This window comes from Pan paniscus, chromosome 18, assembly GCF_029289425.2.
Source record: "Pan paniscus chromosome 18, NHGRI_mPanPan1-v2.0_pri, whole genome shotgun sequence".
In the NCBI taxonomy this organism is placed as follows: Eukaryota; Metazoa; Chordata; class Mammalia; order Primates; family Hominidae; genus Pan; species Pan paniscus.
In genome coordinates, this window is record NC_073267.2 from 21,763,779 (window position 1) to 21,790,828 (window position 27,050).

The following is a 27,050-nucleotide window of genomic DNA, read 5'->3' on the forward strand; positions in this document are numbered from 1 at the left end:
TGCAGGGTGGCCTGCTTTTCAACGGTAGTCAGGGTTTGATTCAAAAGTAATATGACATCCTTCCAGAAGAGTTCAAATACTTGGAAAGTCTCTATATACCTGTCAGGGCCTTCTGAATACTTGTCAAGATCCCTTTTAATTTGCCCTAAGTCCTGAAAAGAAAAGGGGACCTGGAACTTAATGGGGCCATATTCACCAGGCATGTGTTATGGGGACAGTTGAGACTGGATCTTGCCTAAAACCAAAATTTCTAGGCTAAGTCAAGCTTGAGAGACAACCCAGATAGGGAGGAGCAAAGGGAATTGATTCCCCTGCAGGAGGTACCTCTGAGGTTTGCTTTCCTAGTTCCCTGGGATTGACCCTTCCAGCCTCTCCCAAGGTGGCCACTAGGAGAGTTGAATCAATACTACAATGTTGGCCAAGGTCCAGATTACCCTGCAAAGCAAAGAAGGCCTGCATATATGGGATCTCAGAACATTTGTCCCTGTGTTTAAAGAAAAGGACCAGCTGTAGCAGGTATTGAAATTAATGCTTCCCTCGTGAGGCCATTCTTCTTTTCTGTGCCTCAGGTGCTTGGCACTAAGTTGGCAATGAAGGAAATGACAAGAACATTTCTGCCACAAATTTACGTACAGATACTAAGGCACATTTTGTTTCATCTGTGCTAACCTTAGCCTTCAATTTTATACATTTGACCACTAAGCCAAATGCTCATTCTACCCAGTAATATTATCTCTGTGGTTTGCAACATGCTTAACATTTAACATTGTACATAAAGAAGAGATAGGAACTATGACAATCATGAAAGAAAAAACGATAGAAAAGACTGGACACCTTAACAGGTGATCAGGGACCAGGTCCATGGGCCTTTGGATAACACAGGTGTAGCCTCGGCCAGATACCCTCAGTTGCCCCAGGACCTCCTTCCGGTCCCACCTGAGGGCTAGACCTCCATGAAGGGAAACTGGATTGGAACAAAGCCAACATTCCCAACATCTGAGGATGATGGGGGATTGACAGCATCCTCCCCAGCAAGCCTATCCTCCGTGTTGTAAGTCTGGCAGCCACACTAGGCACTTTTAACTGACTGAGACCCAGTATTTTTCTTTCATCTTCATTATTGTGGCATTTAGGGACTCCAAGAAAGGATGGAAAGAACAGATCCATTTTTACTCACCCTTCTGCGGATTCCAGACAAGCCCCCAAAATGTTACAAGATCTTGGGGGTGTTGCTATTCTGGCAGGAATCTTTTGTGCCCCTGCTGCAGCAGGGCGGACAGCTCCAGGTGCTGGCATGGGCCCCAGGCTCGAATGGGCACCTTGTCTAGCACCAAGGGGCACCTGCAGACCAGTGGCAAGCTGCCCTCAGCCCCAGTCTCGGTCTTCCCCCCACCGAGTTCGTTGGGGCCCAAAGGCCACAGGGGGCTGAGGTGGTAGGGGACTGGAGTGTCAGTGCTGCCCCAAGCGTGCGAAAACAGTGCCCAGGCTCAGCCCCAACCTTGTGGGCACTGGGATGGGGAGAGGCCAGGCAACGAGGGCAGACACCCCCAAGCCTGTGGAGGAAGGGAGATCTTCCCAGACCCCCGAGGGTGCGGAGTGCAGAGACTTCTGGCTAGAAGCCCCGGCAGGTCAGCTGCAGTTGCACCAGATGGGGAGGTGGCTCCCACCCCACCAACTGAGAAGGGACAGGGCTCCTGCTTGTCCCTGGCTTCCACCAGCTCCGTGGATCGTCTAGCCTGGGTCGTGCCTCCTCGCAGCCTGGGGCCGGGGCTCCAGGTTCTTGCTGGGCCTGGGCTGGTGTCCAGGGCAGGGGTGATGTCGCCGTGAGCCCCTCCAGTGGCCCCAGTGCTCAGGGATTGCCCGTGGTTCCCCATTAAGCAGCCCTGCCTGCGGGGACACCTCTGGGAGTGGATCGCTGGTTCTCAGGCCTGGCCGTTGGGAGTGTCAGGCTTGGCGGTCCCCCTGATGCACGGTTGACCCCAGGGACACTGCCCCTGGTGGCCCCACTTACAGGCTCCTCCCTAGGTTCAGGAACCTGGGGCCCTTGGTGGGGTGGGCGGGGCGGCCGCACTGCTGGCTAAGTCCCCGAAGCGGGCACCACTCCCATTTCCTGCCCTGGGCCCCTGAAGCATGACCCCAGCCCTAGGCCCCTGGCCCAGCGCCCAGGCCCCATGTGCAAGCGTGGCACCACCCCGGTCGCAGCTCCGCCTTGGGGCCCCTCTCTGCCCGAGTTCTCTGCTCCCCCTCCAACTCGACTCGGACCCATTGCAGCAGCCCCCAGGGCTACAAGCTCTGGGGAGCTCCAAAGGGTCCGCTCGGGGACTGTCTGCCTCCTCCGCACACCCTCCCTGCAGTGGCAAAAGGCGAGAAAGGCGACACGGGGCCAGGGTCCGGAGCTGTGTAGGCTCCAGGCCTAGGGTGGGTCTTGCCCAGCCATGCAAGGGTGAGGGCAGTGCAGTCTGCTGCCTTGGGGACGTGGCACAGGAGACATGAGGTACAAGGGTCCCCCTGCTGCCACGGCTGCTCCCGCAGCTGCCCCTGCCACCACTGCTGGCACCTCCCCACTGCAGCCGGTGCAGTAGTAGCCGCAGCCGCTCCAGACCGCCTGCTGCTGCCATCAGTCACATGGTGAAGAGAGGATCATCTCTTTCTCTCTCTCCTTCTTATAAAGCCACAATGCCATCATGAGGGACCTAGCCTCATGACCTCATTCTATCCCACCTTCCAAAGGCCCCATCCCCAAATTTCATCACACTGGAGGTCAGGGCTTCAACATATGAATTTGAGGGAAAGGCACTGCCTTAGGCCATCAAGTCACCACAGGTTTCAAGTCCTCCCAGCAGGGGCCCTAGACCTTGGAGCAGAATGAAACCATTTCCACTATTCCCCTTCCATATTCTTTACCCACAGAATTTGTGAACATAAGGAAGTGGTTATTTTAAACTGCCATATTTTAGTGTAACTTGTTGTAGAGCACTGTGTAATCAGAATAGGTGGATATATGTGTGTATGTAGGTGTGGATGAGTCTATGTTTTCAGAGCGACTCAAAAGATATTGTTTGTAAGTAAAGATCAGAAAATGAGCAGAAAGGATAAAGTGGTCTAGCTTTGCCTCATCCTGAGAAAGGCGAGTTGGTGATTTCACAGTAGTCATAGCAAACCAGTCTTTGTGAAAGATACAGGTTGAATATTATGATTGCTTTGTCAAAGTCATAGGCAGAAGGAGATTAAAGTTGGGGGTGAGGAGGGAAGGGAGGCAGATTTTATACTGTGGGTAGGGTATAGCTTTCCTTTAAAAGTGATGTGTTTCCATCATCAATCATCCCTGAGCCTGGAGAAGTTAATGAACTCATGGATTGGGTGGTGAGTAAGGAGATGTGATCAAAAATATATTCTCAGTACAGAATAAAAATAGCAGGCCATAGGTTAAAAGGAAAGACAGCCAGAGTTAGCAGGAAACCTCCTTAAAGGGGCATGGCACACAGATAATTAGTATCTAGGAAATCAGATTCTAATCACTCTACGAATTAAATCCTCTCAGTGCCTTTCACAGTGAGAGAGAGCCTGACTAGACAGATATTTTCTCTAGCAACTGGGGTCTCATTAGACAGGGTCCTGGGAACAATCAGGTGAAGTCTCAGCCTTTATCAAGATTTCAATGAGACTGAATGGGCAGAAGGTCTATATATGGAGAGAAAGGCTTTTAGCAAGAAGGAGGAAAGAGGCATTGAGTAATGTTGGAAGGTAGGCTCAATCTTTGCAAAAACTTGCTAGTTTGTGTCTAAATGGGTAGTCAAATTAGGAGGTGTCTCATGCCACCCTTTGTCCCTTTTCTCTGAAAGTTCTTCCCAGTCCAAAGAAATTGGGCCCCTGTAGCCGTATTTGTACTCTGTGATAATCAGAGTACATGTGGGCAACTCACATGAGCTGGATCAATCAGATTCATTCTCTCTGGAATTTAGGTAGTGGCACTGAAGCTGGAGGGTGATGAAGCCAGAGGGTGGGAGAAGCCACTTTATGACATTAGTCTCAATACTTACAAGGAAAAAAAAGGATACACATAGTTGAGGGGGAAAAAGAGATAGATATATTGTAATCTGTTCCCACAGAGCTGGATAGAGTGGCTTCCTGGGCTCCTGATGGCTTTTTGTTTGTTTGTTTTTGCTTTTTTTTTTTTTTTTTTTTTTTTTTGGTTTTCTAACAAGTAGCTGGTTATGCCCTTATGAGAGCTGGTTGATTCCCATATTCCTCAATCCTGTGAAATTATCAATGGGTCCTTGAAATAGAATACTTTTTGCTAGTCTGAATAGGTTTATACATCTTGCAACTTAATGAAGCTTATTTAAGACAACATTTATGACAGACGATGGGCCAGGATTTACTCCCAGATCTCACTTGCTTACTTAAAAGTTTCCATTCTTACTAACGACACCTTTATGTGATCCTCACATGATATGCTAACCAATGTATAATCCCAATAAATACTAGGAGCCTATGTAGTCTAGTCTTTGCATAATTTGGCAGTCGTAGAAACTAGAGTTCAAATCCTCAAAACTCAATAATGTTTGCTAAAACAGAAACCAGTGAAGTTTATTTAGACAACATGGTAATGGATTGGGGGTTCACACTGATTTTAATTGGAAATCTTCCTTTAAAAATTGGTTAGTTTCCCTCTATATCCAAAGTTTCTCAGTTATGGCATACTCTAAAATGTCTCCAACTCATTGGCCCTACATATCTCTACCCATCATCATTTTCCACTGCTGCTGTCTTCCACTCCACCTCCAAAACAGAAGTCACCTCATGAAGCCACATCAGGTGTTTCTAAGGCAGCACCAAGATCTCCCAGCTGGGTATACCCCTTTCTTCCTTGCTGTCCACAGAGGCATCTATAAAGTATAATTCTTTTTCACATCTCTTAAGGTTGGGAGATTGAGGGGCTATTGACACTGGGAAAATGGGGATGAAATGTGAGGCCTTATCAGCAGATCATCATCCAGCATGAAGAGTGATGGTGAGACCTCTTGCTGCCTATGCAAGCATGCAGTGGACAGAGAAAACTAAACACGAATCCAAGTGTCAGAATGACCAATCCACCTCATTTTAAATTCTTGGAAGCTTTCAGTTAAATAAGACTCCCTCAAACACTGATAAATTCAGATTGAGAAAAACAAAGTTTTGTATTTGATTAGCAGATTGCATTTCTCTGCTATGGGCAACAAATATCTGCTGTATTTCAGTGAACTATAGGGGGAGCATATTACAGTATATCTGCCTTCTAGTGTATATTTTGTAAGACGACTGTGTGATGGTTAACTTTATGTGTCAAGTTGACTGGGCCACGGGGATCTCAGACTTTTGGCCAAACATTATTCTCGGTATGTCTGTATTTCTGGATGAGATTAACATTTGAATCAGATTGTATAAAGAATATTGTAGGGACATGGATGAAATTGGAAACCATCATTCTCAGTAAACTATCGCAAGAATAAAAAACCAAACACCGCATATTCTCACTCTTAGGTGGGAATTGAACAATGAGGACACATGGACACAGGAAGGGGAACATCACACTCTGCGGACTGTTGTGGGGTGGGGGGAGGGGGGAGGGATAGAATTAGGAGATATGCCTAATGCTAAATGACGAGTTAACGGGTGCAGCACACCAGCATGGCACAAGTATACATATGTAGCTAACCTGCACATTGTGCACATGTATGCTAAAACTTAAAGTATAATAATAATAATTAAAAAAAAGAATATTGCCCTCCCTAATGTGGGGGTGGGGTGCTCATCCAAGCAATTAGAGACCTAGATAGAACAGAAAGGCTGAGTAAAAGGGAAGTCCTCTTGCCTGACTTCTTGAGCTGGAACATTGGTCTTCTGCTGCCCTCAGACCGGGACTTACACCATTGGTTTTTCTGGTTCTCAGGTCTTCAGACTAAGACTGGATATACACATTGGCTTTCCTGGGTCTTCAGCTTCCAAGCTGTAGATCTTGGGAATTCTCAAACTACATAATTGTTTGAGCCAGTCTCTCTCTCTCTCATTCTCTGTGTGTGTGTGTGTGTGTGTACAGAGGATTCTTGACTTACAATGGTTCAACTTACAATTTTGTTGATATTATGATACATTTATCGGGATGTAACCCCATCCTATGTTGTGGAGTACATATATGTATATATTGGTTCTATTTCTCTGGAGGACTCTAACAAGTACAGACTGTGAGAGCGGCTTTGTCAAGGTCCAGAAGCCAAGAAAAGCAAATTGATGGAGTGAGTATAGAAATTGAAAGCATAGGTGTTGCATGCAGCTCGGCCTGTGTTAGAACCTGGCTCTGTCATTTAATATCTCTGAGTCTTAATTTACTCCTTTGTAAAATGGAAAAAATAATAGTGCCTGAACCAAAGGGTAATTGTGAACCTTAAGTAGGATTAATATGTGCATTTGCTTAGGATAGTGCCTGACTCTTGGCAAGTGCTTGATGAACGATCAATATTATTATTACTATTGTTGTTATTATTACTAAGTCTTCCTAAGAAGAGTCATGGGCTCTCAGAGAACCTTTGCTTTCTTCTCCTACTTACTTGAAATTGCTAGGAACATTCATCCTCCATCTCTGGGTTGTAGGTGAAGTCCTCATAGTGCTCACCTCTCTCCATCTCCTGGACCATAGATCTGGTGTCCCAGAAGCCCCAGGAATTGACGTGCTGGTTGTTCTTTCAACAAAACCACCTCCCCAATCTCTCTCTATGGATTCCCCAACTCACAAGCTGTTGCAAACATACACTTACCTCATCCCTGTCTTTTTTTGTTTTTCCCAAAGACTATTGTCAGGATCTTGGTTTTAAAATTATTTTAATATTTGATTCTAGGAAGAGTAGATAACACCAAAAACATGAGGTATGGGTAGCTGATAATTTTGGCAGTGCTTACGTTGTTCTCACAGCTATGATCTAAGGTCTGTAGATGCCACACACAGGTGAAACAACGTGGTATTTATAATGTGTCTGGGTCAGTGCCTGGCACATGGCAAATGCTTAATAAATGGTGGTTCCCCTCTGACCCTGACAGTTTCAAGGTTTGGAGTGACTTGCGGATGATTCTAACGTCCCAACCCCACACACAAGTCTTCCTGTATGGAGGTCTTCTCCTAGGGTAAAAGAAGGTACCACTTCTTTTCCTTTCATTTCCTTCTCAAGCTCCAGTTTTATGCTTGACTTTGTCTATCTGTGGGAATATTTATAGGTTTTCCTCTTTACTTCCCTCTCTTCCTTTCTTCCTGTCTTCCATTACTTTTCTTTATCAGTTTCTTTTACTATTTTTATTTTTAAAATTTTTTTCTCTCCCTTTCTCCCTCTCTTTCTCCCTCTATTTCTTTCTTGTGTTCTTTTGCTCTTTCTTCTTTCTCTTTCTCTCTTTATTTCTTTCCTTTCTTCTCTTTATTTTTCTGATTCTCCCTTCAATTATTTTTCTTCCATCTTTTCTCCACCTTTCATCTCCTCTTTCCTTTCTTCCTCCTTCCCTTGCTTCCTCTCGCCTTCCCTCCCTACTTTATTTCTTTTTCAATTGCTTTCTCTTGCAGTTTTTAATATTTCCCTGACTTACTTTTCTTTCCTCTTTTTCTGTTACCCTCTCCTTTTCACTCTCTCTCATTCCTTCCCTTTCTTCTTTCAATATCTAACATAGTAATGTTTTGTGCTAATAACCAGGGCAAGACAAAACTTACATTCATGTTCTTTCATAAAGAATCTCATATCATCATAGGAAGGCCAAGGGCCCAAAGGGAAAAGAAAGAGAAAGAAGAGGGGAATCCAAATGAACGTCTCCTAGACGTCTCACTGCGCACGGGCTTTTCCGGACATCTTCCACTCCTTGTCTCGAAGTTTGGTTCGTTGAATTTTCCCTGTGACAGTCTTGGGCAGGTTCAAGACAAACTCTATCTGTTGAAAAACAAATCAGTCCAGGGTGGGTGATCTGTGACGACAGTGGGTTGCATTTTTCAGAACTGCTGTAGAGTGAGGGGAAGTTCTTCAGGCTGGAGCCACTTCAGGGTAGCCGCCCTGTGCAATAAGAAGCTTCAGAAGGTGCTCTGGGATGAGGACAATAAGAGGATGGCTAGAATTGGGCATAAAGGTCTTTGACATATTTTCAGACAGAAGAGGAGCAGCATAACAGACACACATGGCACAACAGTCAGCCAGCTGAGCCTTGACATCAGACTCTCTGGACCCCAGCTCCTCCTCTGCCAATCATCTGGCTTTCGCCAGGTCCTTGGCTTTGCTAAGACTCAGTTTCCCCACTGAGTAAGATGGAGGATAATAGCAACTTCATTGGGTGATTACATGGACCAAAGGAGATTATGCAGGCTAAGTTATTGGTATGGAATAACCACTGAAAAATAATAGCTGTGGTTATTAATCTGGATTAATCTGAGGTCTTCAGACATGTAAGACATTTAAGAATTAGGATACCTCATTTTGAATTCCACATCAATCATTTCCTATCAATGTACCCTAAGCAAAATTATAAAATCTCTCCAATTTCACTATTTGCTCTTGTTAAAAGGAATGTTTGAAGTTGAGGATCCTCTATCTCTAATATTCCCAAATCCAAAGATATGGACGATAAAGACGCCTCATTGAGGATTCCAGTGATGTGGCTCAGTTGCCATGGCATTGATTTAAGCTTCAGATGGTCTCGAATTTAATAAAAATTAACCCTTTATTAACTTTAATTTAATAATAGGGATACTGAGATGGAAAAAGTATCTTCTTAGTGGCTGATATAAGAATTCTTCTATAAGTCAAGACTGACTTTGTTGAGAAGAGTTTGTTCAAAACACAATGAAATGGAGCAGAGTTCAGCAAACTATGGCCCGCAGGCAAAATAGAGCCCACTTCCTGTTTTTGTCAATAAAGTTTAATTGAAACAGTCATACCCATGCATTTAGAAACTGTCAACCTTTAGCATTGCCTGGGCAAAGTTGAGTAGTTGCAACATAGACCACATAGCCTAAAATATTTACTATTTGGGCCCCAAAGGGTAGATAGAGAGTGGATGAAAGCCACAGGAGGTATCCAGATTTAATGCTAAGAAGGAAGCTACTCTGTTTGTCATGAAGAGAGAAGTAGAAAGGACTCGATGTAGTTGGTGAAAGGAGGGGGAAGGTGCAAATAATCTGCTGCCTTGAGAATTCTAGAGGAGAGACTTGCAGAAAGAGACACATCTATTGAGATATTTGAGTAAGACACTGCACACTGTGTGATAGGACTCCTTGACTCAGCATTCTACAATATTCAGTTATACTTAAACGTTCAGCATTATTCTCATTTTGCAAATAAGGAAACTGAGGAACGCAGAGGTTATCGAGTAAGTGGTGGAGGTGAACGTTGAACCCAACAGTCTGATTCCTGAGACTGTGCTATGCTGCCTCACTCTCAGAGGCTGCAAGTCCATGTGGTGGACTCTGATATGCAGCTGAGATCCTCCTCCAGGGACAAAGAAGTCCCACTCCACCGCCAGACCCCTGTGGGGATTGCCTCAGCCAAAGACAGCTGTCTTGTCCAAGGTCACACTCCTTCCCAGGGCAGCCTACATCCATACCTGATCCATCTGTGACCGTAAAGACCCCCTTCCCTTCCTCACCTTGCCTTAGGACAACACTGAAAGGTTATACTAGCTCCAGAACTCCCATGGGATTGGCTGGAGTTCCCATTGAGACTAAGTCACAGTGCAACCTCACCGTCTGCTCAATTCTGCTCCTTTCTTTCCCTTCCTCTCACTTCCCCCAGGGGTTGATTCCAAAACACTCCCTAATAAGCCTCTTGCGTGGTAACCTCTTTCCCCATGGCCTGCTTCTCAGAAGACCTATGACAATTAGCCTGTGCTGAGGAAAGGCAGGTGGCATCTGGGCTACATAAGAATCTAAGGGACTCTAAGCTCAGCATAGTTGCTCTCACCTTCTACCCTAGACTCAATTTTTTTTCTTTCTCTGGGACAAGCTCCTATCTGGGACCCAAATCCAATAACTGGGTTCTCCTGCCATGTCAACCTCTGTGCCTCAGTTCTCTGTCCCAGAATGAAAGAAGCTGAAAACTATGCTTTTGTCTTTTCTCGTAAGAACACTTCCATTTTCCTGTAGGGAGCCACCCCTCCGTCTCAGTCCATGTCATGGGGTAGGGCAGCTCTCTCTCCCCCATCCCCCCTGCACTTTCTCTGAGAATGACTTGGCTAATCAGTGTGACATTGGCCTGGCTACAGGGATTCATTTAAGAATGGAACATGGCCCAAGTTGGTCCAGTGAGAGTCAACCCAGAGAATTTTATTGAGGCCTTTGGAGAAAAACATGCTCATTTTCTACTGGAGTTTTCTAAGCTGCTGAGAATATATGTTTGGACCTGATAGAGCCACAAGCATTCCAAGAAATCAAGCCACTACAAAGGAAGGAGAGTCAAAGGGTGAAAGAGAGACACCTGACCACATCCTAGGAATGCCTGGGACCAGCCATAATGAAAGCTTTCTTCACCCCTGGACTTTTCAATTGCATGAGCAATAAATGTAAGCTAGATTTCTGTCACTTGCAACTGAGCGTTGCACAACCCTGAATACTATAGCAAGAACCCAGTGCAGAGAATGGGAATACAGGTAAGATACTGGCTAGAACTTATTCCCTTGATAGCATTTGGCTTTTGATTCAGAGTGAGTCAAAAGCTGAGGTCATTTTTCAGGCATCAAGATAGTTGCTAGATTGTCTTTCTGGGCTTTCTTGAGCATAGGAAGAGATTTTTTGTTTTTTTTTTTTTGTTTTTTTTGGAGACAGGGTCTCACTCTGTCACTTAGGCTGGAGTGCAGTGGCATGATCTCGGCTCACTGTAACCCCCACCTCCCAGATTCAAGCGATTCTCGTGCCTCAGCCTCCCGAGTAGCTGGGATTACAGGCACATGCCACTACACCGGGCTAATTTTTGCATTTTGGGTAGAGACGGGGTTTCACCATGTTGGCCAGGCTGGTCTTGAACTCCTGCCCTCAGGTGATCCACCCACCTCGGCCTTCCAAAGTGCTGGGATTGCAGGCGTGAGCCACTGTGTCCGGCCCAGGAAGACTTTTTAAAATTAGAGGACTGTCCTCCTCCTGAAGAAGATAAATATAACAGGAAAACAATCTATTTCTCAAGTTTGAGTGACTTGGGAGCTCAAAGGCCTTACCTTTCTTGGGTACTTGTATGGGGCTGTCACCGACTTCACATGCTGCTGCAGCTCCTTGGTGAGCTGTTCTGGGTCATGGGATAGGAACTGCGAGGCCAGGACCACAAATGCCTTCACCACCTGCAAAATAGATGAAGGCCAGAGAGAAGGGATTAGAGTGTGTAGTCATCTCCTGGAATAATGTGAAATTAGCATTAAGACTTGCATCACCCTTGTATCTACTCATTTGCACCCCCGGTGATCCAGGTCAAGGTAAAGGGAGAAACTGGGGACAAGAATGAGATTCCAGCTCTCTCTGAAGTCGTTCATTGGAGGAGCAGGTGGACAATAGATTGAGACCAGGCTCACCTCATGCTCCAAGGACAAGAGAGACAGATGAGGAGAAAGAAGATATAGGGGGAGAAAAGAGAAAAACAGACTGAAAACCATAACCCTAAAAATGTGTTAACTTCTCCAAACTTCAGTGTTCCCATCTGCAAAATGGGGATAAAATAGCCAAATTGAACTTATGGTAACTAAAATGAAATCATATACAGCAGGGGTAGCTCAGAGCTGGGCACACAGGGTTTTCTCAGCAGGGATCACCCTTGGCCTCACTGCTCAGTGGTTCCCATAATTTTCTGTGTGATGTATTCTGTACGTACCGGAGGTATGATAGTGCCAGGCTTACACCCTGCGGGAATGTGCTAGGACACTGATCCACACATCCCACCTTAATATTTTCCTACACACACATCAAAGTCCACTAGACCCCATCTGAGCCTATTTCTATAACCCTGGCTTTATAGGGGTCTTTCTTTTTCCCTTTATTTTCACTGTGAACTCTGTGGCACACGGGCTCTGTCCTTTGGCTCAAATCCCTCCTCTGTGCTTCTGGTCAGGAATCAGACTCTGATTCAAATATCAAACAGCAGGATAGAATCCTTCCAGCCTCATCAAAATAGACATTATATAGTACTTACTATGTGCTAGGCCTTGTTCCAAGCACTTCACTTTCTTTTTTCCTTTGTTTTTCTTTTTCTTTTTTCTTTTTTTTTTTTTTTTGAGGCAGAGTCTTACTCTGTCACCCAGGCTAGAGTGCAGAGGCATGATCTCGGCTCACTGCAACCTCCGCCCCCCGGGTTCATGTGATTCTCCTGCTGCAGCCTCTTGAGTAGCTGGGATTACAGATGCCTGCCACCGTGCCCAGCCAATTTTTGTATTTTTAGTAGGCCAGGCTGGTCTTGGACTCCCGACCTCGTGATCCATCTGCCTCGGCCTCCCAACCAAGCACTTTACTTTCTAAAAGTTTTTATCATTTCATAATATTTGTACATATGTATTGGGTACAAGTGACATTTTGCTAAGCGCAAATATTGTAATTATCAAGTTAGGATACTTGGGGTGTCCATCACCTTGAGTATTTATAATTTGTGTGTGTTGAGAACATTTCAAGTCCTTTCTTCTAGCTATTTTGAAATATACAATACATGGTTGTTAACTATAGTCACCCTACTCTGCTATTGAACATTCGAACTTATTGCTGCTATCTAACTGTATGTTTATACCCATTCACCAACCTCTCTTCATCCCCCGCTTTCCCACCCACACACCCTTCCCAGCCTCTGGTATCTATCACTCTACTCTTTATCTCCATGAGATCAGCTATTTTAGCACTTACTCATGAGTGCAAATACGTGATATTTATCTTTCTGTGCCTGGCTTACTTCACTTAACATAATGACCTCCAGTTCTCTCCATGTTGCTGCAGATGACATGATTTCATTCTTTTTTAATGCCAAATAGTATTCCATTGTGTATATATACCACATATTATTTATCCTTTCATCCATTGGATACTTAGGTTGATCCCATATCTTCGTATTGTGAATAGTGCTGCAATTAACATGGGAGTGTAGACATCTTTTTGATATGCTAATTTCTTTTCCTTTGGATAAATACCCAGTAGTGGGATTGCTGGATCATATGGTAGTTCTGTTTAGTTTTTTGAGAAATCACCATACTTAAGTACTTTACAAATATTAGCACATTTAACCCTCATAACAATCCCTCATCTTACAGATGAGGAAACTGAGAAACAGAGAGGCCAAGTAGCTTGCCCAAGGTCACATAGCTAGTAAGTGGCAGGGCCAAGATTGGGTTTCAGAGTGTTCAGCCACACAGTCCCTGTTCTTAAACCATCATACTACACTGCCCTTGTGTTCATATGTGTTCACCCCCAGGCTACTGCTTCCCCATCACCTCTCCTCGGACGGGGTCTGGGCTGCTGATCACAGCCGTCTCAACCACAGCAGGGTGCTTCATCAGTGCATTCTCTACCTCCGAGGGTCCAATCCGGTACCTGCAGAAGAACCTGTCCTTCAGAGAACACTGGACACCGAACCTCTAGGCCATCCCAGAAGTCTGGAACCAGCCAGAGTAAAGACCCAGATTTCCCTTCCCAACCCAGAAACCAAGCTCACCCGCTGGAGTTAATGATATCATCTGCCCGTCCCATAAACTGGAAATACCCATCTTCATCTTTGATTCCCCGGTCTCCAAGGAGCCAAAAGTCTCCTCGAATGTTGGCTGCTGTCTTGTCAGGATTGTCCTGGTGACCACAGAAAGACAGAGTCATTGTGCCTGCAAAGCCTAAATCCCCTGCCCTGGGGCTGCCATGAACAAATGCTATGAGTCTTATTAAAACGCAGGTGTGCAGTGTATAACGTGAACATGGCAGACATGCCCTGAACCAGCCAACCCTAGGCCACAGGCAGAACTGGATTTTTCCCATTTATTGAAGTTATTCCACCCAGGGTCTCTCAGCTACTCCTCTAGGTCCAGTCTGATGGATATTATTGATGTATTCATTCATCCATGCTTAGGGCATTTTCCCCAATTGATTCCATCTCCCCTTTCATAGATATCCTAATCTCTGCTCACTCCATAGCACCACTCAAAGCTATCATTTTGATTAGGTACTTTTCTTAGCTTCTTTGTAAATTTGAAAGTTCTAGAGACATTAGCCAGGAAGCCCCCTGGGACCCTGGCTAACGTGCATATTTCTACAATAGCTGGGTCCGTCTATTCAGCTGAGGCACTTGCTTATAAGCAATGAAAAGGCTTGAGCTTTATCCCTTGTCAGTGCATCTTCCTATCTGACTCAGGTATAGGGGCATGGGCTCCAGACTGGAGGTTCAGTTACTGGATTATATATGGTGGCATAAAGAATTCTTAGCCTCACTCCATCATTGGGAATATAGGGATACTGATGATCAGAGACATCAAGAGGTTAGTCTGAAGCTACACAGCCATTACAGAAGGTAGAACTGAGACCAGAAGCCAAGAACCTTGGCTTCTGGATTGACTTTCTCATGGGCATCGGGGAGCCTCTGTGGCCTTAGGAGTCTGCCCCACAGACGCTTCTGAGTCTGTTTCCTTTTCTGTCAAATGGGGAGAAGCCCATGACTTAATACTTCACTGGCATTTGAGAATAGAGTGGGACCGCACAAAGGAAATGCTTGGAGAAGGGGACAGTGTGGCTCTGCCCTGATCGCTGAGGCTCAGTTTTCCTCATCTGTATAATAGGAATAATCATTTGGATCTACAACAATTCTTTTATTTAACACACTCACGACACACAACTTACAGATGAGGAAACTGAGACATGACAGATAGGTAACTTCCCTAAGATCACACTATACATAGTAGAGCAGGGTTTTGAACTCGAGCAAGCTGAGTCCAAAAACTTTATAGGGTGGCTGGGAGGATTAAAGGAGTTTAAAGTTTAAATGAGTTTAAAGTTTAAAAATTAAATGTGTTTATACGACAATGCTTGCCTCATGGTATGCATTCAATAAATGGTAGAAACTATTATTATTTGATTTATTGTTTATTTAGTTTATTAATCAATTATCTCAGGGATCAGAAGGCATGCCCTTGGGGTCTTCTCTGTCCACTTTCTAATGGTTGTGAGCTTGAACAAGTCTTGTAATCTCTGGCTCCACCATCCTCACCTGTCAAGTGAGGTGGCCAGATTCAAGGATTATCTGTCTTTACCTTCCCAAGATCTGAAGATAGGGATTCCTCCAACTAGATGGTGAAGTCTCAATGTAAAGTGCCTGGCATGGCTCTAAAGAAGATCAATGGCATAGAGCACGGGGATGATACCTAGGGGAGAGGGAAAGGCAGCCCTTGGGGGAATGGTGCTGTGTATAGTTCAGGGTCAATAATATTTTGGGCATGAAACAGAGAGTTCCTGAGGAGTCTAAGGGCTAAATGAAGAAAAATAAGTCTTCCAATGAGATCACAGTGATAGGCTGAGGATGGCAAGGCTGAATAGCCACTTTTCTTCCACTGGCAAAGCATACATTCTTGAAAACTGGACGCTCTTTGTCTCCACATCTAGTGCCTCTTGGAAGTTTCAGAACATTTGGCCTCCCTCATCCCGTTTAGTGCTCCCATCCTCACTGGGGAACAGAGGAAGAGGAGCACAGTTTCTCACCACATAGCCAGAGAAGATGCCTATAGGCCTGATGGGTTTGACCCTGATGCCAATGTCTCCTTCTGTGCCAGGGGGCAGGATGTTGCCCTTATCATCTATAACCTGGAGAAACAAGCATATTGGAAGAATGATGCATGGAGCAGGAGATGGCTTCAATGGCAGCAGGAGATTGCTGAGTTGGTCAAATGAAAGACTCTGTTGCTCTAGTGAAGACTGAAAACGACAACCAGAAACCAAGGGAACCTGAGAGTCTTAAACTCAGATCTCTGATCCACCTGCCTGGAGTAGTTTAGGTGAATCCTTTTATTGAGACTGGCCCAGATGAGCCTGGGGAGATGCTTTTGGCTCTAGGAGCTCAGATAAAATAATAGCCTCCTCTTATCTTTGAGATCTACCTCTCCTGTGGACTTAGAAATAGGGCAGATCAAAACTCAAATTTACTCTGCTACCTTACTAGCTGACTTTGAACTACTTAAACTCTGTGCTTCAGTGCTTTCACCCATAAAACAGAGATACTGACAGCTTATTTCACAGGATTTTTATAGGAATGAAATAAGATACTAAGAAAGGTGCTTAGCAAATGATTATCATAGTGAATGTCATGGCAAGTAACTGGATATGACACTGAATAGAGTCTAAGTTACACTTTAGATATACAGAACTAAACACATAACACAGATACACAAACACAAATTCTAGTTCTCAAAAAACAACAAGAGAAAGCAATAAAACTTTAGCTACTACACATTCATTATAGTGTATTTTTACTAGTGAAAACTGGGACATCATCCATTGGTCCAATAAAAGGCATAAACAGCAGTGGATATATACTATTTACTACATCATTAAAAATCAAGCTGCAGCTTGGCATTAATTGAACTGAAAAGATCGTTACCTATATTGTTAAATGATAAAAGCTACTTACAAAATATTATGTCAAGATTCGCCCCTATTTTTGTTTTTAAAGCATATATACTTGCATACTGTCTAGCTAATTTGCTAGATATTCAAAGTGAGTCCTTCAGGATGGTAAGAATATAAATCATTTCCCCTTTTCCTCCTTCCTTCCCTCACTCTCTCCTTCCCCCTAACCTCCCTCCGTCCCTTTTTTCTGATATTATCTTAATATCAGTACTTTCTATTATTTTTGACTCAATAAACAATGGAATACATAAATTACTGAAAATCAGTGTTTCCCCTAACTTCCTCCCTCCTTAGTGTCTCAAGCAAACCTGTACATCATAACAGGAAGCAGCCGTTCCCATGTATCCTGGTTTGATTTTCATTGTCTTGGAAACTATGCAAGTTAATCCCTGTGGAAAGAAGCAGACAGATCAGCAAACCTCAGGAGGAGGTACAAGGTCATAGAAAAAGAAAAAAATTCTGCAGAGTGGGTCCTGACACTGTCCTGAACTTGGCCTACACTTGGTAGCTCCCCCTGCTCCTCATTCCGTGGCTCTCTCCGCATTACTGGAACCACAATCCTAGGGGCTTCGCTAAATTGTTTGTTCAGGAAGCAACCCACCTACCACTCCCCAGGAAGAGGACCTAACAATCACATTATAATCTCTTTTAGGGGGAGTCACATTTTAATACGACACTATGGATACCCAAAGCCCTTTCAAACTATATGGAATCACCAATATGCAATCTGTAAGACCTAAAATACTTACTTTTATTTTTATTTTGAATTTTTGTGGTGTATCTATTTATGGGATATATGAGATGTTTTGATACAGGCATGCAATATGAAATAATCACATCATGAAGAATGAGGTATCCATTTCCTCAAGCGGTAAAATATACTTTTTAAAGTATCTCCCAGGCAGCACCAGTTCTGCTTGAACCCTGAAATGAACCTTCCCAACAGAATAACAGATGAGTGGTGGATGCCTCACTGACAGAGACACAGATTGTCATTTTCTCAGATCTAGCCTGGACACCAGATGTCACAGTGACCCATCTTTTCCCGCCACCCACTGTGCTGGAAAGGGCAAGTTGACCCACCTCAGAAGAGAGGCTGCTGAGTGATTAAGATCATGGGAATCTGAGTGTCCTTATAAGCATATTCTAAACATGTCCTCCTCTGAATGGTGGGAGGCCCCTGCCAGGGTATGCTTGCCACAACTCCATTGTCCTTATTCATATTTGCAGAGCTCTTCCTGGCTCTTTCATACCACAGAGCTGCCATCAACACTCTGCAAAAGTTCTACCAAGGGTACTCATTAGTCAAAGAAGGATGCAGGGTAAGAGAGTGGAGAGGAAGAGGCAAGAAGTGCTGAGAGTCACAAGTAAGAGGCACTGGAAAAAGGAGAAGAAGAGTTGGGGAAAAGTATTCCCCATGTAGTTTTGATAAGTAAAATAGTATAGAATAGCATAAATCCACATTGTACACATGAGACCTCAAGAGTTCCAAGAAGATATCTCAGGAGGTGCAGTAAAGCCATGGTGGGTCCTTCTTCCCATTCCTCACTTCAGTCTAAGCAGCTTTGTACAGTGCTTGACATGTTTGATAAACTTTGGTCTCTGCTAAAATGTTTCCCCATCACAGAGGAACTTTCTGACTACCATATGTGATTTACCAACTTCTCACCCCATGTCATCTACTTTACTTTTTCCAGTGCATTTCTCACCACCTGCCATGCTAGATATTTCTTAGTTTATTTTCTCTCTCCCCAAATCTCACTGGAATGTAATCTCCCAGAAAACAGGAACTTTGCCTGTTTTGTTCTACGCTGAATTTTCAATACTCAGTACCTGTCCCTTCATAGAGGCTCAATAAATATTTCTCAAATAAATGAATGATACATGGTGGCTAACATGTTTTATTGTCAAAGAGAATTTTGAAGCCCAATAAGTGCACACAGCCCATGGTTCCCCTGGGAACAGGTACCGTTTCTGTCTGGCCATAGAATTCTCGGATGTCCAGTCCTGTCTGGGCCCTCCAGTTCTCCAGAGTTTCTGGAAGAAGGGACTCCCCTCCAGCGAGGCAGTTCTGTAGATGGGGGAACTTGTAACTGAAGAAGAGAAATAAGTGTTTCTCCTCAGCCTTCCTGGAACCAAAGTCCACTCAGGCCTAGACCTAGTTTCTGGGTGCTTTGATGATGCAAATGGCTTCATGGGGCTCTCTGTGTGCGAGAGATTCAGATAGATAGGCATGAATGTATGTGAGGGAGTCAGGGGGATGGGGCCAGACTCTCTTACCAATCCTCAAAGCCCCATCACCTGGAAAGATCCTGCTGTAGCAACATCCGGTAAACAATGGGGGCACTCATCATAATCTTGATTGGGTAGCTGGAGAGTGTCTGGAAGAAGAGAGCCAGGTGAGACATTGGTCACCAGGTCAAATGCCAACTTATGGCTATGCACAGTGGTTACAATTGTGAGCTATGGAGTTGTAGAGGTCTGGATGAAAACCCTAGCTTGTTTACTATGTCTGATTCAAGTTAAATGAGCCCCACAACTCTCATGCACCCTGAAGACACAAATAACAGGGAAATGAGTACATATTACTGTAGTGAAAAAGTCTAAGGCTAATTTGAAACATTTTTGTCAAATCCTGGATGTCTGTTCCTGCCAGTTTAAGACTTGCCCTCATTAACACACCCCTAGGAGTATATCACCCCCCAGCAACCAAGGGAAGATCAGCTGCCTGAGTACAGCAGCTGTCTTGGTTGAGTCCCTTAACTTTCTGTAGCCAGCTTTATAATAGATTGTTTCCAGCCTTATTTTCCTGAAAATATTTTTGGAATATATTTTAGATATAAAAGTTCTTTGAAAAGCTAAAGACATCTATAGACATTTCAAAACAAGTGCTACAAAAAGACCTAGTACTGAATACTTGCCATGTCCTGTGTTACCTCATTTAATTTTTCCAATAACCTCATGGAGTGTGCGCTATCATCCTCATGATACAGAGGGGAAACCCATGATGTACAAGTTTAAGTAGCTGCTCCAAGGTCACCTAGTCAGCAAGTAGTGGGATCATTATTTGCAGCATGTATTCCTGTCATATAACACCCTCTCCATCCCATGCTTTTCTTTATGCAGAATGTAATAGAGTATTGTCTTAATCTGTTTTCTGTTGCTATAACTGAGTACCCGAGACAGAGTAATTTATGAAGAAAATAAATTTATTTCTTGCAGTTCTAGGGGCTGGAAAGTCCAAGGTCAAGAAGCTGCATCTGGTGAGAACCTTCTTGCTGATGGGGACTCTGCAGAGTCCCAAGGAGGTTCGGGGCATCACATGGCAAAGGGGCTCATGAGGTAGAGCAAAACTGGCTTTTTGTATAACAGACCCACTCTCCAAAACTAACCCACTAACATGATAAACTGTTAATCCATTAATCCCTCATGAGGCCCAATCATCCCTTAAATGCCCCACTGCTTACTACTGTTACACTGGGGATTGAGTTTGTTGATGAAAGGAGCCAAACTCTGTAAAATATTTGAAGAGATTTATTCTGAGCCGAACATGAGTAACCATGGCCATGACAGAGCCCTCAGGAGGTCCTGAGAACATGTGCCCAAGGTGGTCGGGGTGCACTTTGGTTTTATACATTTTAGGGAGACATGAGACATCAATCAAACACATTTAAAAAACACATTGGTTTGGTCCAGAAAGGTGGGACAACTTGAAGCAGGGGCTTCCAGCTTATAGGTAGATTTAAATTTTTTCTGGTTGACAATTGGTTGAGTTTATCTAAAGACCTGGGATCAATAGAAAGGAATGCCTTAGTTAAGATAAAGAATTGTGGAGACCCAAGTTCTTATTTGCACAGGAAGCTTTTAGGTACTGACACTAGGCTTTTTAGACAGAATAGGTTTTAATTTTTTTTTATCAGACTTAAAGTCTATATTGATGTTAATACCAGAAAGGTATAATGAGGCATCTCCCACTCCCACTTCCTGTCATGGCCTGAAACAGTCTCTCAGGTTAAATTTTAAAAGAACCCTGGCTGAGGAGGAAGTCCATTCAGATGGTTGGGGGGATGGGGCCTTAGGATTTTATTTTTGGTTTACAAGTTTCATCATGAGTTTTGGGGGGCACAAATATTCAAACCATGGCAATGGTTTAAGCAAAATGTCTAGAAAAAATGACAAATGTGAGTATCATGCAATAATTTCCTTCAAATGTGCTTGATACACAGATATAAGCTATGAAAATGATCCCATATTCCTTATTGCTTTGACTTACTAGAAGCTCAACTTGCAACTACATACTCATTTGCTATATTTCTCCTTAATTTCCTTAGTCTTTTCCACCCTACACCTCCAGCCTATATTTTCCTAATGGGCTTTATAAGTTTATGTCTGTTTTCATTTTTTTAATGGTGGAACTTATTAAAAACCAGTTCAAATCCTTTTGAGAAGGACACAGAGTAAGAATTTGCTTAAAACAGAGAATGACAGTATTATTTGAAGATAATTTCCTACGAAAATCCAGACCACACCTGACTTTTTGACTTTTGAAGACGTCATCTATGCCTTAGCTTGAACCTTTGCTGCAGCCAAATAGATGTCTGGATGGGCCATTAGAGATCTGGGGGCACAGCAGGGAAATAACCCAACCCCTCTATCACAGAGTCCAACATAGGGTGTATCTTCATAAGCAAAATGAGGTCATTTTCATTGCTTTGTTGCTACAGGATAAAGCATAGCTGCAGTTTGTGGGTCTTACTTAATGGCTGTACCATCAAGTTCTATAGGAAAAAATTCCACTTATTCTTCCGAATTGCTTCTAGAAAATCATCTTAAATTGGAAATAACCCAAAGTTCATTAACAATAGGATGGGGGAAAATTTTTACAGATTCACGTAATGGAATACTATGCAGCCAGCTAAAAGAACAAACATCTGATATATGCAACACATGGACTAATCTCACAGAGAATATTTTGAGTAAAAGAAGTCAAATGAAAAAGGTTATATATAATGTTGTTCCATTTACATGAAATGCAAGAAGAGATAAAATTAATCTATGGTGATAGACATCAAACGAAGGATTAACTTATGGGGGGCAGATACTGTCAGAGAAGGGGTATGAACACCTTCTGCAGTGGTGGGAATGTTTCATGTCTTTATCTGGTGGTGTTTACAGGGGTGTCTGATATGAATTGGATGTTGTGTCCCCACCTAAATCCCTATATTAAAGCTCTAACCCTCAACTTGATGGTATTTGGAGGCAGGGCTTTTAGGGGTAATTATGAAAGGTAATGAAGCAGGTGCCCCAGTGATAGAATGAGTGTCTTTATTTTTAAAAAGGAAGATATACCAGCACTGTCTCTCTCAACCATGTGAGAATATAGCAGTAAGGGAGCCATCAACAAGCCAGGAAGAGAGGGCTTCCCCAGGAATTCAATTATGCTGGCACCCTGATCTCAGACTTACAGCCTCCACAGCTATGAGAAGTAAACGTCTGTTATTTAAGCCACCTAGACTATGGTATTTTATTATAGTAGCCCAAGCTGACTAAGACAGTATCTAACACAGGTAAATTATTTTCAAACTGTACACATAGGATGGTGGCACTCTGTGTACTTTACCTTCAGTTTGTGTGTTATGCTGCAAATAAAAAAGGAAATGAAACATGCACTCACAAACACACACACACACACACATGAGAGCGAGATGGCATCCCCTCCAATACTCCAGTTTTCCCTTTTACATGTGGTTCACCAGCATCTATCTGACAGGTGACACCAGTGGAAGAGCCCATTACATTTGTTGAGTGAACAAATAACCTACAATATCTTTCTCCTGAACATACTCCTTTTATCTATATATGTGCCTGTCTCCTACCCCAGAACATGAGCTCTGTGAGGTCAGGGACCATTTCCATCTCGTTTACTGAACACTGTTCGCCACATAGCAGGGGTTTAGCAAAAATTAGATGAATTGAAACAAACTACAATAAATTGAAGTGTGCAAACCTCGGGCTCACTCTGAATAACTGGTGCAAACTGGATCCTCTCTTACCTTTAGAATAACCAGTGGGTCAAACTTTGGCAAGAGATGAACAAATGTGCATGCTCCTAATGTCCAAGATTCCAAAAGTGAGCCCAAGATGTTCAGTATCCAACCTGTGTCTGATATGGTCCACATTATATCAGAGGCTTGCAGGCCTGTCCAACTGAAAGCACAGACAAAACACATGTACATATAGGTGGGTGCATGCTTAGGATGCATGGGACACTAAGGTGTAGGGGAGGAAAGGGAGGTGTGTGTGCAGAGGTGTGTGTGTATCTGCCTGCAGGTTTATAGGCATATGTTTAAGTATAAGTAGGAAGGGGGAAGAAAAGTTGTTCTATCCACACATCCTGCATCGATAGGAGATGAATGTTCAGAAGGTGGGACCCCAGTTGACATGACTTAATATATAATTGGGTCTCTTTCTCCTCTTAACTCCAAAACTCCGTACAGTTTCTGGCATGCATGTGGTAACCACCCAGGAAAATTTTACTAACACAAGGCATCTGCATGACAAATATTCTAACAGATGCCTTGCCAAGTTCAAGTTTGGCTGAATAGAACTTTGCTTCTCTTTTCTTTAAGTACTGCAAATTGCCCGTAAAGCTGATGGTCTTGCACTAAGTGAACTTATCACTTTTCTCTTTTCAGGGCAGAATAAAAGGTTTAGGACTTTCTTAAAGCAAGAATGATTTAAGCTAGACATGAACAACTTCCTTGTGACTGGGAACTGCCATACTGTATCTTCTTTCCTGAAGATGATTAATACTTTCAGCTCTGTAGGGAAATTAGGTCATAGTACAAGACTTCTCTAAGTCTCACTTTATATCTGCAAAAAATGAGATCACTACCAAATTTTTGGGGGGAAGGGGAATTTAATATCTTAGTTATATTTAAGTAATTTATCCCCATCTTTTAGAAACTGCCTTTTACTGCAGCTCTTCTATTGTATAATTTTTACTAACTTATTAATTTTTCTGTCCCTATGGGCTCATAGATGGAACATTTACATTTTCCATTTTTTGCATTAATGTATCTTCCCATTCTAATAATAAAATTAACATGGAAGGTGGGATATACTAAAACAATTCTGATGATTTATAGATATCATTGCTTCAATACCTTGGCACAGTGTTTCCTGATTCCACAAATGGGATTAATGTATCAGTGGGAAAAAAATGCTCAACTATGGGGTCTGTGATCCAGAAATCCTGAGATCTTTGTTCACAAATTTATCCAATTATATCTTCCACTTCAGTCAATTTGCAAAGTAATTTGCTGCCGACAAAAACTGCCCTCTTGGAATGTGGGCGGTATCAAAGCAAATTGCCAGCATCCCAAAGAACAACATAGAGATCAGCCTGGGGAAATGCACGTAAGCCTTTTGCTAATCATTCACCCTGCTAGGCACATGGCTTAACACATGGAAGAAGTTTTGAGACCCTGTGTTATCTAAAATATGTGTCCCATTGAAGGTACTTGATACCCAGCATGTGAAGCCATGTCCTCCTTAGCTTTCCTTCTGAATTTTCTTTCTCAGAACCACAAGGTGGTGACACAGCCCAGGAGCATTGGATTTGAACTCAGAAAAGTCTTCATGCCTGGTCATGCAATTCTCTGTAGAGAGAAAGAGCTCAGCTTACCCAGCATCCATCTTGGCCTTGAGGCCCAGGCTCGAGTGGGAATGTTCTGCCATCTTGGGAAGACCACTGCTCCCACTAGTGAAGTAGATGGCAGATGCTTCCTGGCTTCCAGTCTCCACACAGTGATGAGTGGTGGATGCCTCACTGACAAAGACACAGATTGTCATTTTCTCAGATCTAGCCTGGACACCAGATATCAAAGTGACCCATCTTTTCCCACCACCCACTGTGCTGAAAAGGGCAAGTTGATTGACCCACCTCACAAAAGAGGCTGCTGAGTGATTAAGATCATGGGAGTCTGAGTCAATCAGAGTTGGGTTTGAAAACTACTCAAGTTTGGCACTTTGTTATCAATGCAACCTTAAACTACTTATTTAACTTCTCTGTGTCTCACTTTATATCTGCAAAAAAGTGAGATCAAGTCTTATAGAGTTATTGAGAAAGTTAACTTTGCCACCAAAGAAATGAGCAACTTGCTTAGCAAGAACTCAATAAATGCTAATCTAATTGTTGTGAAGAGCCCTGGCATGACACCAAGTGGACAGGAGGGGTGGAATTAATACGAGTTTTCCAAGTACTTTCTTGGCACTCTCTTCTATTCCCTGGAAGCACCTACATATCTCTTGGACATCTCCAGTGTCTTGATTTTGAACCTTTAAAAGCAGGCATGATGCTATTTATTTCCATGAAAGCTACCTTAAAGACCATGGCATTAGGAAGGAAAAGCTGAAGTTTTCCCTTCAAGTTTCCTATCATATGTGCCCCTGCTAGAGGGATTTCAGACATATTGACAGAGAAAATCATTAATCCAGCCAGTGTTGCTATCGGCTTTTGGAAGGACTATCAAGGTCTTTCCATGCTATCAACACATGGAAAGGCCTCTGACCTTGATCAGCCTCTCTTAGAGATACAAGAGGTGGGAAAAAGAGCCTAGAAACTTGGTATATCAGCCATCTCTTGGGTTTTCCCTCATGACCTTGGCCTCACCCCTGATTTGAGTCATAGTTCCAGTAAATTGTTCTGGGTGGGTTTCAACCCACTTGGTGTTAACACCATGTTGTTTCCAGTGTGCATCACAAGTGATTCACTTTGTGCCCCATAGTTTCTCTGTTTTACCATAGCATGGAACTCTGAGACACTCTTCACGCATGAGTGCGCAGCCCAGAAGTGTGGAGGCAATAACACCCCCAGGACAACCCTCAACCTGTGGGGGTCAGATGCTAATGGTTCAGTGCTTTCCAATCCTTTAGAGGACAATCCTGGGAGGCATTCTATGTGCTGCTCAGAAGGTCCAGGCAGATCAAGCCCCACTTAGTCCTTGCAATGACTTGAAAAAAAAAACCCTTGTATTAGCTTTTATTTCTTCCCAGCTTCACTCTTCCTAGTCCCATGCTGTTCTTCCTGCAACTCCTCAATAAAGCACCTGCACCTAAGTGCTTGGCTCTGTTTCCAGTTTTAGTTAAAACCCAGGCTGAGACATGTAGATACTCACTTTAGCAGTTTCTTGAAGTTCAGCCACCCATCGCAGCTTTTCTCAGACACCAGTAACCTAATTCTCAGAGAAGGACATTCAGATGCCACTGTGTCCACTTCTTGGATGACTTCATCCCCAGCAACAATAGCCTTGGCCTTAGACATCTGCAACCTATACATTATGTCAGTGGATTTCATCTGGATGGTTCCAGGCATAAAGATGAGACCTAAAGAAGCCAACAGTTTAGAGAATTGGAAAGGATGGTTTTCTTTGTCCCTAGAGAAGCCTGAGATAAACATCAAGCAGGGAGCAAGTGGGGAAGGAGAGGATGGGGAAGTAATGACCAATGGAGAACGTCAATAAAAAAGGGGACTAAGGACTAGGGAGTGAATGAAACCTAGGATTCCCTGGGTTGTCAGAGTCTTAAGGGCCCTACTGAGACAAAGAAAAGAAATTGAATTGCTAATGTCGCACTGTTGACAGTCTAAGACACATACAATTCTCCTCACCCACTCTCACCCCTCAAAAAAATTTTTCTACAGGAGTTTGCTGTATTCAAAACTCTCATATGATAATTAAAGAATCATGAGGAAAGGCACTTGGAACTGTCCATGGTCTTGAAACACCAATAGCTCTAGGTCCTAGCAATTTATTTCAACCCTGGGACATTAAATGCATTTTTCTTAGATGAGAGTGCCTTCAGTTTTACATATCTATGTACACACAAAGTATAGTTGTATATATTTATTGGGTACAAAGCGGTATTATAATTTTTGAAGACAATGTGAGATGATTAAATTAAGCTAATTCACATATCCATCACCTCAAGTATTTAACATTTTTTTGTGATGAGAACATTAGAAAGTTTTGCTCTTAATGATACCGAAATTTACAGTACTGAATTATTAGCTGTGTTTAGCATGCTGTACAATTTATCTTAAAAAATTTGACTTATTCCTTGCACAGATATATCCCATGATTATCACTTTCCTAAATTCTTGTTCTTCTTTACTATTTTAATGAGACTCCTTTGATTTTTAAAATCTTCTGTAGAATAACTAGACTTAGGGCCAGGCATGGTGGCTCATGCCTGTAATCCTAGCACTTTTGGAGGCCAAGGAGGGCAGATTATTAGAGGTCAAGAGTTCAAGACCAGCCTGGCCAACATGGCGAAACCCCAGCTTTACTAAAAATACAAAAATTATCTGGGCTTGATGGCACACGCCTGTAATCCCAGCTACTCAGGAGGCTGAGGCAGGAGGATTGCTTGAACC

The 27,050-nt window shown here is 43.3% G+C and overlaps 1 protein-coding gene across 2 annotated transcripts in view; it reads right to left on the bottom strand.

Moving 5' to 3' along the window:
- Positions 1-6,806: 6,806 nt before the first annotated feature.
- LOC100994985 (acyl-coenzyme A synthetase ACSM2B, mitochondrial) overlaps positions 6,807-27,050 on the bottom strand; it is a 40,275-nt gene continuing 20,031 nt past the window's right edge. For both annotated transcript variants that reach the window (XM_034939925.4, XM_055100137.3), the window contains 11 exons: positions 25,795-26,002; positions 24,303-24,446; positions 22,669-22,822; positions 18,917-18,996; positions 18,585-18,708; positions 16,924-17,004; positions 15,692-15,793; positions 13,671-13,798; positions 13,450-13,549; positions 11,209-11,328; positions 6,807-7,943 (listed from right to left, as the gene is read on the bottom strand). In XM_034939925.4, the coding sequence (XP_034795816.3) occupies positions 7,839-7,943; positions 11,209-11,328; positions 13,450-13,549; positions 13,671-13,798; positions 15,692-15,793; positions 16,924-17,004; positions 18,585-18,708; positions 18,917-18,996; positions 22,669-22,822; positions 24,303-24,446; positions 25,795-26,002 (1,346 nt within the window). In that variant the 3' untranslated portion in view covers positions 6,807-7,838. The remainder of the gene's footprint in view (positions 7,944-11,208; positions 11,329-13,449; positions 13,550-13,670; positions 13,799-15,691; positions 15,794-16,923; positions 17,005-18,584; positions 18,709-18,916; positions 18,997-22,668; positions 22,823-24,302; positions 24,447-25,794; positions 26,003-27,050) is intronic.